Consider the following 12,843-nt stretch of genomic DNA (forward strand, 5'->3'; position numbering starts at 1 on the left):
CATAGAGAGGGTATTTTCACATAACCCGATGGTAATGAAAGTCTCGTTCCACATAGGATCGTGATTAATAAATATAGCAGGCGCGCCATTCCCAATGGCCCTTCTGACTGAGTTCACTTATTTCAGACTTAACACTCTTAATTAAGTGTAACTTGGTTTTGACCACAGAATGCATACGGACGGGCCTACAAGGTGGCCGGAAGAAAGGCTTGTTGCAGCAACCGACTTGCCCGACCACAATTGGGGGGGGGGGGGAGGTTAACCTTGATTATCTTTCGGTTAACCCTGAAGCGGAGGGCTACAACACTATCCTGGCGGCATGGGTTCCCGCTTTTCGCCACCGACACATATATACGATCGGATCAGCATACGGCGACCTTCTTGATCAAATTCTGCGACGAACAACTCTGGCCGCGGGGACATATTCAACTGTATGTTATGGACAAAGATAGTACGATGCGTAGCGACGAGTATACGAAGTACGCTGCTGACAATGGCGCACGGATTCACTATGTTTCAACCGGGGAACATGCTGGCAATGGAATAATAGTTTCCTATGTACCTTGATTTACTGTACGAAGCGATGCCTGTCGGTCGGACTCCAGCATACTTGGCGCTGGGAGATACCTATTTTTTTCGCCAACTATAAGCCCCCTCCCCCACAAGTTTGCGAAGGACTTGCTTGGCCCGGCGATTGTACTGGCCCACGTGGCCTCCATGATGCACTATATCCAAGACCTGTCAATTAACAAAGAGTACAGGGTTCATAATAAGAACCTTAAAGCGTATACCCCGCCGGTGGGCCTGGATGAAATGCTTTCCAGGGGCACGACTGCCAACTTCATCTATGCCTATTTTCTGTTTCACGATTCCGATTACGCCAACACAATCACGGAGACGGAACGTCAGGCACTTACCTTTGCTTTCCGAACTGTACATAAGCGGTTGCGATTCGTTTCCAGTATGATCTCAATTGTGCTTATGTGAAATGGACCCGCCTCTGTAGCCGTTATAGCCATGTGCGCACCAGTGATTTTACGCCGGTCTATGAGACTTTCATGGCCTCCAAGGCATCCGAAGTTCCCAACTATTCGTCTACGCTGAGCCAAGTCAAACGTGCCTACCGGTTTGCCTCTGATGCCTCCTACAGGGCTGAATAGCTCCTGGTTTGGGAGCTAAAGCATATCTCCACTATGCTGCTGGATGCGGCGCCTGGTTGAGCTATGTACACCAGCGGAGTGCGATTCTGACTACTCTTTCCTGATTCCTTTTGAGACGGGTGTTTTTGCCTTTTCAAATTCTCAAACAGTCCCCCGGCCAAGTTGATGGTCTTATTCCTGTGTGGACGGCCCTCATGCGGGAGTTCGGACCGGCTGAATTTTCGAGCCATAACCACGAGTCTCCCCGGGGCTGTCTTATAAGGGTGGACAGAATGGCCCTAGGCTCTGCACCCAGGCGCATGCACCTAGACCCTCGGTCCTAAATCACCGGCTCATCAGCACATGGACCACCATTTATTGATGAGCCTGTCTGAACTTTAGTCTGTAAATTAAATAATAGTTCGATAATGCACTTCAACCTTGAAGTATCTCGTCTGTACAGTGAAACTTTTAATAAACCTTTTGCTGTTTAGAAGTTCTGTGTCATCTGTGTAGCAGCTAAAACACAAGAGAGTGTTTTTCTGGTCTCTTGAAAAGTTGAAATGTCACGAAAATAAAATTAGAAATAAATATAATAATTTGTACATAAATACCAACATAGCCTTCCATACTCGCTTCTACATTTCTCTTTTGTATAAGAGATGCAGCTTCGTCAGTATGTTGCGTCCTCTAAGTAGGTCTGAAATTGATGAGATCGACGATACTACCAACGATATCATTGGGCGCTCGCGGGCCTTGCTCAATATACATGGTCTAGTAGCGAACCATCCGGCGCTTTTAAAAGCGTACTGGCCCCTGAGGGAACACGTCGTTAACTCCAACAGCCTGCCACCGAGATGCCATGAACTTCTCATCCTGCGGATTGCGTTTCGAATGGATTGTGCGTACGAGTGGGAGCATCATGTTATTCGAGGGAAGAAGGTGGGAATCACGCAGCAAGAATTAGATGAAATACGGAAGATAGACGGCAGCTGGCGTTGTACGACGGATGAACTAATGGTTATGTGCGCTGATGAGTTGTTTGATAAAACTGCCCTAGGAAAAGAGACGACAGAGACTCTGAATAGTTACGGAAAAAAGGGAATCCTCGATGCTATCATGACCGTTAATATATATCGCACTCTCGCCAATATGCTACTTACTTTTGAAGTGAACGCAGATGATTTAGCTTTAGAGCATTAACATGAAAACTGCTGTTTGTATAGAACTCTGACTTCGGTACGATAGGGCCGCTCGGCGATAAATCACAGCACGCCGTTGCAGCACTCATCAACGCTTCGACGACTTGGATAGAATAAATCGTATGTGCTGGAAGTACAGCGCGGGGCAGTGTTTTCAGCCATATATGGACAAGTAGGACTTCCCCAGCATCCGCGGTATATTCAACAGAAATGCAGTGCAAGGCGTGGCATTGAGAAGTAGCCGAGTCATTACTCAAAAATATGCTATCGTCCCGTATAGTGGTCGTGAAGTATCAGCTCGCCGTTGGTGGGCAGTGCACCACCATGCATCGTTCGTCTGTGTGATGCGCAGCAGCATTTTTTTACGAGACCACAGCTGGATATGAATCCAGCAACGCACACTTCAAAGCTCGCTATTACGACACCTACACCTCGTCGCGCTGTTAGAAACGGAACAACACATTAAATAGTGTATAGGAACACTTAACGCAAGTATTTAATTATCTTTAAATTCTCTTATTCAACTCTACTTTCAAAGTCGAAATGCGTTCTACTTTTGCGACTCAACCCCAGCGGCGGACAGAGCCATCACTACCACAAGTGTAGAGGAAATCATCGTGGTACCTGACCTCGCTGACCCCTAAGTCACTGCCCATGCTCAGGAATGAGCGTTCTCGTTTGTGCGCATTCATAACATTCATTTGTTCGTGCGTGTCCATGTCCCATATTCGCACGGTACCGTCAGCGCTTCCCGTGAAGATCGTTTGTTCACTTTTGTCCACTGCGATGCTGGTAATTGGTCCATCATGTGCGTTAAAGCGATGTAGGATTCGACGCTGACGTATGTCAAAGAGCGTCAAGTCACCTCTCTTTCCCCCAGACAGCAGAGCCTGTTGAAGATTTCCGGAATATGAGAAATTGTGCGCGAGGACTATATAGTCACAACCAAAACCTTGTCAGACAAGTCAAACAAACTCAGTCAGACATTTAAGCAAAATAGGTATTGCATAGTTCAGATCACACCATCTTGCACACAACAATACACGATTGGAGAATTTTTCCACTACTTACTGGCTTAGCAATAATATACCGACTTCTATTAAGTGCGTTGTGGTAGGCTGACCACAATTACGTAGAAGCACAGCACAAAAGACGGTTCAAGGACTCGCTTACCTGTCGTCCAGAGGCATATGCCAACGATGTTGAGTGGCCAGTTGTGTGGCACTGAAAGCCCTTCACTAAGGATGATTGAGGGGGAACAAGGAAGTCCCACAAGCACACATTCCGGCTATTTACCGAGCTTCCACCCGTTGCAACGAATGAGGTGGAATTGAGGAATGTAAAATCGGTTGCGAATTTGGTATGTGCTTGCACCGTGCGCAATGGTGCGTGATACTGCGCTTCGGCCCCGAATCGCCACATGCCGAATTTCCCTTTCTGATCACAGGCCCCGAACTTGTTTCCAAACATGTCGAAGCGGATACTCGTGATCGCAGCTTTCCCAATTCCCTGGATTGGGGGGGGTGTAGTGATTGAATGATGGCACAAATTTAATCCCCAATAGAACAAGATTGCGCACAATGTACATAGGACCACGCAATGATCGACGGTAGTCCTTCGTACGAATGAAAGAAACGGCTACGGCGCCACAAAAGTAACATGGAAAATCATTTACAACCCTATATAGCTTAGGCTACTATCAGCAAAAAACTATTTGTTTTACCTGAAACTCATATTGTGCACCTTCCTGGCTGAAAAGATACATCTGTACACGTCCATCAATTGAACCGGCTAAGTAGTACGGCATCTTTGGGTGCGCCTCGAGCACATTTATCTGTCAGTAATCATAATGAGGTGATTAAAGATGCTAATTCCTATGTCGTTGACAAACTTTGCAATTCAATCAGAACTAGATGCTAAAAAAAACAAAGTCAAAGAACCGTCAAATTGTATTGCACGAGCAATACTGATTGTACTGCCAAACAATTCGGTCAAAAAATGAATGTACTTTGGATACTCGCACAGAAATACAATGCTGACGAAAATGTACTATCATGTAAGTACCATATCGTATATCTCACACCACAACAAGGTCACTTGTAAGAGAGGCCTACCTGCGTTGTGTCCTTCTTGCGTTGTAAAGCCAGGCTTGGCGTAGCAGAATGCGGCACTTGCTCCAATGCCAATGAGACGAATCCACCCGAAGCAGTCGATTCCGCAGATTCCTCTCTGTGCATCTTCAGCGTGTTTTTGTGTGTGTGTCGACTCAGGGTGCTATTGGGATGTCCTTGCGGAGATCTGCGAGCTGCAAAACAAGGATGACGAGGCACATAAGTCGAAGAGATCAAAAATTATAAGGCGATATGCAGCGGCAAGTGGCGTCGCTGGAGACCCCTTGTCGGCGCTTCCACACAGGTTCCAAAAATAACCCGGATTCAAATCCAGATCTACCAACTGGCTACAAACATTGAAAAATGCATACACCACAAAGTGATACCTGATCGAGTCATGGGACTAGCAGATTCATTTTCATCGTCTGAGTCTGCGAAGGAGTCTACTGATCCGGGCAATAGCCCCTTCGAATCCCCAATGTCTGAGCTACTCCCTATTTTAATTGCTACGTCATTCGCGAAGCCTCGGATGTCATCTGACGAACTAGCATTCGCCATGGCACTATTCTGCGCCGCCCGGTGCGCCCTTTTTATCATGTTTTGTGCCTCCCTGGCTGTATTCCTTTCACGGCGAATCTGTCTTTCCTGCTGTTTCTGTTGCTCATGGTTATCAAAAGAAAAGAAGCACACAGATGAGTTACCAAAGATCAACCTAGGGTTACCTTAGAATAATATCATAACACTAGCATTCAAAGAATTGATCACGGCAATGCGGCACAGGGCAAGTGCTGGTGTCAAACTTTACAGATTTGAGATCAGCCTAAAATTAAAACCAATCCACACCCCCTTTCATATTAGTATGTGCATCGCTATATTCTTATTGAGTCCCTTGGGAAACTCATGTCGGATATGTCTCACAATCACCAAATGTATCAAGCACATTCTTACTACTACCTGCTCCCGTTTCAGATTCTTATTCGCGGCTGCCATGCTTCTTCTCCTCAATGCAGCTACTAGCGGTATCCGTTGGTTGCTACTAGTTTTTTGAGGTGTGCGCCAATGCGATCCCTTACCTGTGGTATTGATAGTCGCGACAAATATCATCGATATATTATTCATTTCCGGCCTTGTGCATTTATATGGCGCGGATAGCACCTCATGAGTTGACTTCACTACCTGTTAAACATATATACTCGTGTATAAACTTGCTCCGTGAGTTTGTCCTAGAGCTGTAAATTGGCATTCAAGCATCTGCATCTTCATGCTCTCTTAATTTTGTATAATAAGCAAGGACTGATATGCACATATAGAATGATTGTACCATATTAAATTGAATACTTGCACTCAAATATAGATAACCAATGTGGAACGTAAGTGAGGCATCAAAATAAACCATGATAAACTCATCTATATGTATAAAACACATCCGTGGGTAGTTCACAAATCAATAGGTAATGTGAATCGGAATAATTAATGATTTCTGTATACGTCGCAAATTTCTACACAACTCACAATAGCATTATCAAACATATCATAACTCACAATAGCATACCAAAAATATAAATAAACAAAAATAATGTTACAAATATTGTATATATGTAGTACTTCTTAAAATATATATGGCCTTGCAATACTTGTATGTGTGTACACTTTACACTTCGATGTAAATTTATCCTGAACAAAGTGTTTCATATTCATATATCCAAGGAATGCATACATATATAAAGCAACTATCTTGGACTAGGTATGAACACACACACACACACACACATACATACATATATATATATATATATATATATATATATATATAATATTGCATACATTACTAGCTATACAAGACAAATATGGAACACTCGCGACATCAATGTATGCACATGAGTGAAATGCCGCAACAAATATACAGCAGTATATCGAGCCACATAAAGCAGTGCGATAATTCACTGTCACTGTTCAAAGATACAGATAAGATACGTACAGTAAGCAGATTCGCACAGTACTGAACCAGACGCATGTTCTCATATTCGACATAATAGGGGATTCTCGAAAATGAAATAAAATACAAACTTAATTTACAGACCGAGAGAAATGTGGTCTAAATATACAACGTATTACACCAGGTAAATAAATACATGAAACTATTGCTAAAGAGGAGAGATGAAAAAACTACACGAAGAGTTGACCTGAGAATACACTTGCATTGTGGCTTTGATCCTGTGAGATTCAAATTCTGCTTGACAATCAAAGGAGGTGCAGCCGCCAAACTTAATAATATTCTAGAGAATATGCAAACTTTGTATTCGTACCTGTACACACGGCAAACTGTGTACTGTCTAATCCATTTAGACAGAATGAACGCACAGAATCAGTATCGCGGAACAACTCTTCTCCCAGCTCGGGATCCCGCACTTCAGGTTCGAATTCTTCATGAAAAAGTAATCGGATAAGAATAGGGCGCACAGACTCTTGCCTTATAACATAGTACCTGGACATAGATTTTAGGATACAAGAAGGAATGAGTAGACAGCGAGATCGATCAGAATCACGAAGAATTAATATGAGAATAAACTTGTGCTTGTAACTTAATATGTTTGCTCATCGACATGGTCGATACCACCGAAACACTCACCATAATTTCCTTAAAACTGGGTTGTGCTTTCTGAAAGGATTATTCTTGTGGTCTAAAAGTGCGGTCAGCTTATGCTGACTACTAGTTTTCCTGATCGGGCGTTTCTTCGTGAAAGGGTTTTTTTCTGTTTCCTTCTCGCTTTCCCATCCAGCACCCCCGGCGGGTGATGCAGATCGCGAATTGGCTGCACTGGTTGATCGTGAAACATTGGTAGAATCCCCTGAAGACCCACCCCCGAACGAGGTGGGGATATTCAGGAAATTTTCACGCGGAGTATGCGCAGACTGTGGAAACTCGGGTTCCGTATTTCGATTGTAATCATCCAGCATCAGGATATTCTTGGGCGCCGGCAGTCGCATTGTATAGTCCTGCACTTGATCACCCCACGCCTCGAAAACGACTAGAAGACTATACAACAGTGGCGATGTTTCGTACAAACCTGTCGGAATAGAGAACAGACGTCAGTGCGCAAAACAAACAAATAGCCGATAACATACCAGCATCAGAAGAAAGAAAAATAGCTGCAATATTAACACCGATATGCGACGATATAGTCATAAATGGTGGAAAATACCAACTTACCTGCCATGTCGCCCAGCTCCATGTCAACGATGAAGCGTTGCATGCTTACTGTAACCAGATGTACACATGCTAAGCGTAAGACAGCATAAACATATGCGTCTCGTTCTTTTCGCTCTCGAACTTTATCCGGATTTAACTTGTTTTTATCCTCCTAAGTGAGAACGTGAGGCATATACATGAGCTTGATTTAAGTGAGCCCCAAGAGTATGCCAAACACAGGCGAAGCAATCTGCTTGGAAATAACATTTCTTAGAATTGAAAAGTTATGCTACCGAAAGCACATATAATTAGTAGATACTTAACGAATACGCCAATCGAGCCTGGGCAAATATGACCACACCATAAAACAGCAAACAGTGATGCGATTAACGCGAAGAGCGTGAATGATTTTCTCCGCCCGTAACACAAAGTCAAGACAACTTTCAATTAACCACAGCAATTGATATTATGATTAGCACACAGAGCGTCAATGACTATTTCCACTCTAAGCCTACATTTAACACAGCATCCAACAATTTGGCCGAGATATTGCTGTCACCACTCGCAACACTCATAGTGTCGTCGCTTGAATCGTCGTCTGATCCGTATCCAGCATCGCTAAAATCGTTGAAGTCTATCTGTCTCAGAAAGTATTTCGTCATCAATACTGGTCTGAGATCGAAAGTTGGCTTTTTATCAGGGTCCATGGGTACCTGAGCGAGCTTCAACCCAGAATGCGACAGCCCCGAATTTGCGGCCTCTGCTGGATTGTGAGAGCGATTCTTTTTGAACCGTTTCTATTGGGAGATGCGAGGCAAGTGAATATTAGTAAATCTTCGTCGTCATGCGACATGTGAAACAGAACTGCGCTGTATCTAAGACAGTAGAATATGAATCAAGCTACAGTAATAGGCCGTGAACATGCAAAATAATAATCGGACACACTTTTTTGGGAATTGAAGGAGAAGGGAAAGGGGGGGAGGGGGGGCGGGACGAATCATCCTACGGATGTTCAGCTATTGGTGGAGGTGTGACACGGTCATACCTTCTTGGGGTTTCCTTTGTTTTCGAATACTTCTCTGAAGAGGCCTTGACTGGGTACATTTACCAGCAAATCTTGCATCAAATCTAAGCCCCGACTCCACCATGATGAAACGAATAGACCGGCATAGACTACAAGAAAACTCTCCCCAAGAAGTCGCAGGGATAGCAACCGCTCACTCATTTGTTCATGTTTAGGAAGAAGTGCCGAATTCGATAGCAGTTGGAAGACGCTGTCCGAAATCGTATATGAGGTTTTTTCGAAAACGTGCAAGAGATACGCGGAAGGCACGTCATCCGTATCGGCAAGCAGTGTGGCAGCAGCTATAAGGAAAGAAGGCAAGATAATACATCGTTATGAGGAAGGCAAAATTTGCTAAGAATCCATAGCGTAGTATGGCCACACACTATCGATACCTATAAACAAGGGATAGTTTGAGAGCATCGCAGTATATTAGAGAAGCCTTCTGTGTATCTCTATTGTAGAACAGTCGAATAGGGCCGTACGACGCACTACAATAGTTGCTGATTGAAAACCGCATAGAGTGAAAATCACATGAGCCTTGGTGAGGTATCGATTCGTAGAACTACACACCAGTCATATCTATCTGATTCACATTTTTCTTAGACAGCACATCGACTTCCGACACAGTGATGCTGGGAGCGTCAGATTCATTGAATTTATGTTTAGTAGCGCCTGCCTCCCGCGAGATCGGACGACGCATATAGGTAGCATGTGGGATACCTAGAACTAGATTGCGTGATTGATCTTGCAGCTGAAACAGTATCTGCAAGGTGGAAAGAAAAAAAGACAAATTTGTGAAATTTACCAGCAAGGAGAGTAGAGTGATAGGGGTTCAATTTTCAACGTGATTGAATATAACTCTCAACATGATCGAGTCACCCATCAAACGAATGCGCGTACCGCATACCCTTTGACGGAAAAGTGTGCGTGTGCGATAGCGAGTACGCGGGTGAATGGTTCGGTGTGCAGATAACTGTCTTACCTGATTGTAATATCCAAGCACGCCCAGCATCTTGATTTCTATGGTCAAATCATCATGCATGCGATAGTAAAATGACAGAGCATCAAGTAATGCTTCAGCTCCAGCCTTGTCCGCCGAGTCTGCTCCATGCCCTACTACCCCATAACTGTCCTTGAGCATCTGGGCCTCTGCTCTCACGTATGGACTTACTATAGTCCAGCTCGCAGTACTCCGCATTTGTTCCATAGAGCGAATCAATAAACGGAGACCAATCTGTGTAGGTAAGAATTCGATGAGTAGAGTTGTCGCACTATCATCATGGCGATTCTACTAATAATAGCAAAGACGGCACAGTTTATAGAGGTCCGAAGTGTGCAAGAACGCATAGGGATTCTGACAGGTCGTAGAGAAAAGACTGCAATACAAAATTTTCTAAACATCATTATTGCACACCCTATCAGGCAGATGCACATCCAGACAGCCAGCGAGCCTTCAAATTATCACTCACACAGGAGCGGCAACACACACTGGAAGGAGACCAGCAAAGCTATAGAGAATAAAAGGAACCACGAAAAAACGCAGCATACCTGGTGCGCGACAGAGATCCCAAGTATATCGCATACAATATTCTGTGTGACATCGTGGACATCGTCCGATTTCTCTTCTGCGATAATCTCTTCCACCTCTTCCATCTCTTCTTCCTCTTCCTCCGCAAAATCATCGAAGCCACCGAATGCACCCATGTCAAATTCAAAGGCATTCGGTGCTACTACTTTTTTGACCGTGGAAATCGACGTCGCCGCTTGCTTAGCGAGTGTCTCCTCGTCCATAACTTTGAGCTCGCGGCCCTGATGAGATGACAATAAGAATTAGTCGACGAACCAGGCAATGATAGCTCGAAAGACGCGTCGTATGTACATCGCCAATCCGATACTCGAAACAGCCAACGAGCGCCACAACGAATATATTGACAATACCAACATCTCTTGTAATATAAATACATTGCACTACACCTTGAGTGGTCGCACAATTACTACAAATCACAAAAAATGAACTCCGTACCGCAGGAGCGAGACATAGATCTTCCGCGCCATCTCTTAGCACAGACAAAGTTTCAATCGCCACCATCATACATCCTGTATGTAGCTCTGAATACATCGCTTCGGCAACACGTCGTATAACTTTCTCTCTGTTCAGTGTTACATTCTGCAAAAGTGTATGGCCTAAAAGGGAACAAATGTGAGGAAATGGGGTTATGAGAATCGCTGTCATAAGATGACTATAGAAAGATTGAGAAAGAAATAGACCCACTATTATGTGATGTGTATCGAGAGCGCGCTAGCTAAAATACAATGGTGCCCTTGTATGGCGCAGACCTGAGGCTCTAGAACCCAAATTGAAATCCACACACCGCGTAGATATAGGGCGCAATTGGTGATGATAGGATTATACCACTCGTCATATCGGCCCAACGAGGCTTTGATAGTGAGGTTGACCATGCCAGATGCAGCTGCTGTCTTATGCGCCAAATCCTGATTGTTTCTCACGGTGCTGCCGAATGCTAATTATTGTGCATTTGGCCAAAATACAAGAAGGCAAGTTAGAATCGATACATGTCAAGTGGCAAAACTTGTACTCATAAATTGAAGATATATCGCTCTATACTAGAAAAAGCAGATACTGGTTAGACAGCTGCCCAACCACAACTCATAGCGCAAATACCAAAAATAGGTTGCAATACACACGCCAAGGCGATTCTGGAATCCAGGTGAAGCATACCTTGCATGGCTCTCATGTGACTTATACTTTCCCCGGCTGAACTTTTGGTGTCGTCTACATCATTATAAGGCGACGGAGAGCGAGACGAATCCTTATTTGGGGTATCCACCGTGCGATGCCAAGGTTCGTTGAACAAGCAGCGCAGGGCCTACAAAAATAAGAAAAATAAATAGCAATCTACAAATTTATATTCAGGAAGCCTTTACCCAACATGCATAGATGTGAACTAAACTGATGTGGGAGATATGCTTGAATATTTCAAAATTTATCCGCAAATGCTACTCTACAACTAGGAGATTGACACCAACTAACCTCTGGATAGTCTTTGAGAAGCCAGTGTCCGATGCTTTGCATCGCAATGTTCTTTTCGCTTTCATATCGCGGTAGGAAGTGTTCAGTGAATAGCCATCGCATCGTTTCACCTGATTTGAAGTGTTAAGAGAAGTTGAATAAATTTATGCCGCACTAGTACGTAGCGAGTAACATATTTGTATATGCATCACTAAGATAATCACCAATTGGCAATGCCTACTAAGAAAGTTTATATTCACCAGATACGGACGTTGTCAGACGTACAGAGCCAACGTGAGCAAATAAAGGGGATCAGGATAAGATATCGACATGAACATACCATTGTCACCCTCATATAAGCGCACAGTCACCACAGCCATCTGCATGTCGTGTAGGTGTTTTACGCAAACAGATGCAGCATCTCTGTTCAGTAGGAATAATGTGAGAACAACATTTGTGTAAGGCATAAATAACACGCAATAGACTACGTTTACATTTTTGGCATGCAAACTATTAATTGATGAAATGTACATGTGATAAATTGAATCTATAGACGTCAATAGGGTGGTGCGAGACAACTTCCGAGCAATTCTTGAGAACAGCTCGCTCAAGCATGCAATGCAATCGATATCTCATATGCGAATTCAGGTCGGATAGCTTACCTGATGTTCCCCGATAGCAGAAAGAAAGCAGCAGCGTGGACGAAGCGTTGTTGCCCAAGAAGTACATAAGCATTCTTTTCTGCGGCGGTGCTCCATCGATCCTCCGCGAAGTCGTTGGAGAAGAAAGCGTACATCCTGCCAATTCAGATACGGTCAGCAACGATTGATTTCGAGATCCGAATACAGAAAAATGTTCACTGCACCAAAAATATACATCGGTACAGAAACAACATTTCTTATTATATATATAAATATACATATACATTTAAATATACATTTAAATATACATTTACATTTACATATACATATACATATATATATATATATATATATATATATATATATATATATATATATATATATATATATATATATATATATATATATATATATATATATATATATATATATATATATATATATATATATATATATATATATA

At 43.3% G+C, this 12,843-nt stretch overlaps 2 protein-coding genes across 2 annotated transcripts in view; one reads left to right on the top strand and one right to left on the bottom strand.

Moving 5' to 3' along the window:
- The first annotated feature begins 1,770 nt into the window (after window positions 1-1,770).
- On the top strand, window positions 1,771-3,237 carry SARC_04862 (hypothetical protein). Its single transcript, XM_014301289.1, has one exon. It carries the CDS (start codon window positions 1,818-1,820, stop codon window positions 2,340-2,342), a length of 525 nt encoding a protein of 174 aa, XP_014156764.1. The 5' UTR covers window positions 1,771-1,817; the 3' UTR covers window positions 2,343-3,237.
- SARC_04863 (hypothetical protein) overlaps window positions 1,797-12,843 on the bottom strand; it is a 22,416-nt gene continuing 11,369 nt past the window's right edge. Inside the window, exons 22-41 of the mRNA XM_014301290.1 lie at window positions 12,402-12,536; window positions 12,080-12,162; window positions 11,761-11,870; window positions 11,449-11,596; window positions 11,081-11,230; window positions 10,732-10,892; window positions 10,257-10,517; window positions 9,691-9,942; window positions 9,279-9,471; window positions 8,688-9,007; window positions 8,158-8,439; window positions 7,664-7,814; window positions 7,082-7,520; window positions 6,759-6,937; window positions 5,407-5,525; window positions 4,839-5,106; window positions 4,456-4,646; window positions 4,065-4,175; window positions 3,515-3,850; window positions 1,797-3,231 (exon numbers count right to left, since the gene is read on the bottom strand). Of these exons, the coding sequence (XP_014156765.1) occupies window positions 2,905-3,231; window positions 3,515-3,850; window positions 4,065-4,175; window positions 4,456-4,646; window positions 4,839-5,106; window positions 5,407-5,525; window positions 6,759-6,937; window positions 7,082-7,520; window positions 7,664-7,814; window positions 8,158-8,439; window positions 8,688-9,007; window positions 9,279-9,471; window positions 9,691-9,942; window positions 10,257-10,517; window positions 10,732-10,892; window positions 11,081-11,230; window positions 11,449-11,596; window positions 11,761-11,870; window positions 12,080-12,162; window positions 12,402-12,536 (4,216 nt within the window). The 3' untranslated portion in view covers window positions 1,797-2,904. The remainder of the gene's footprint in view (window positions 3,232-3,514; window positions 3,851-4,064; window positions 4,176-4,455; window positions 4,647-4,838; window positions 5,107-5,406; window positions 5,526-6,758; window positions 6,938-7,081; window positions 7,521-7,663; window positions 7,815-8,157; window positions 8,440-8,687; window positions 9,008-9,278; window positions 9,472-9,690; window positions 9,943-10,256; window positions 10,518-10,731; window positions 10,893-11,080; window positions 11,231-11,448; window positions 11,597-11,760; window positions 11,871-12,079; window positions 12,163-12,401; window positions 12,537-12,843) is intronic.

This window comes from Sphaeroforma arctica, assembly GCF_001186125.1.
Source record: "Sphaeroforma arctica JP610 unplaced genomic scaffold supercont1.289, whole genome shotgun sequence".
NCBI classification, from domain to species: Eukaryota; class Ichthyosporea; order Ichthyophonida; genus Sphaeroforma; species Sphaeroforma arctica.

Bases quoted from the DNA above. Each gene is read 5' to 3' on its own strand.
- SARC_04862 (XM_014301289.1), top strand. From the start codon at position 1,818: ATGTTGCGTCCTCTAAGTAGGTCTGAAATTGATGAGATCGACGATACT.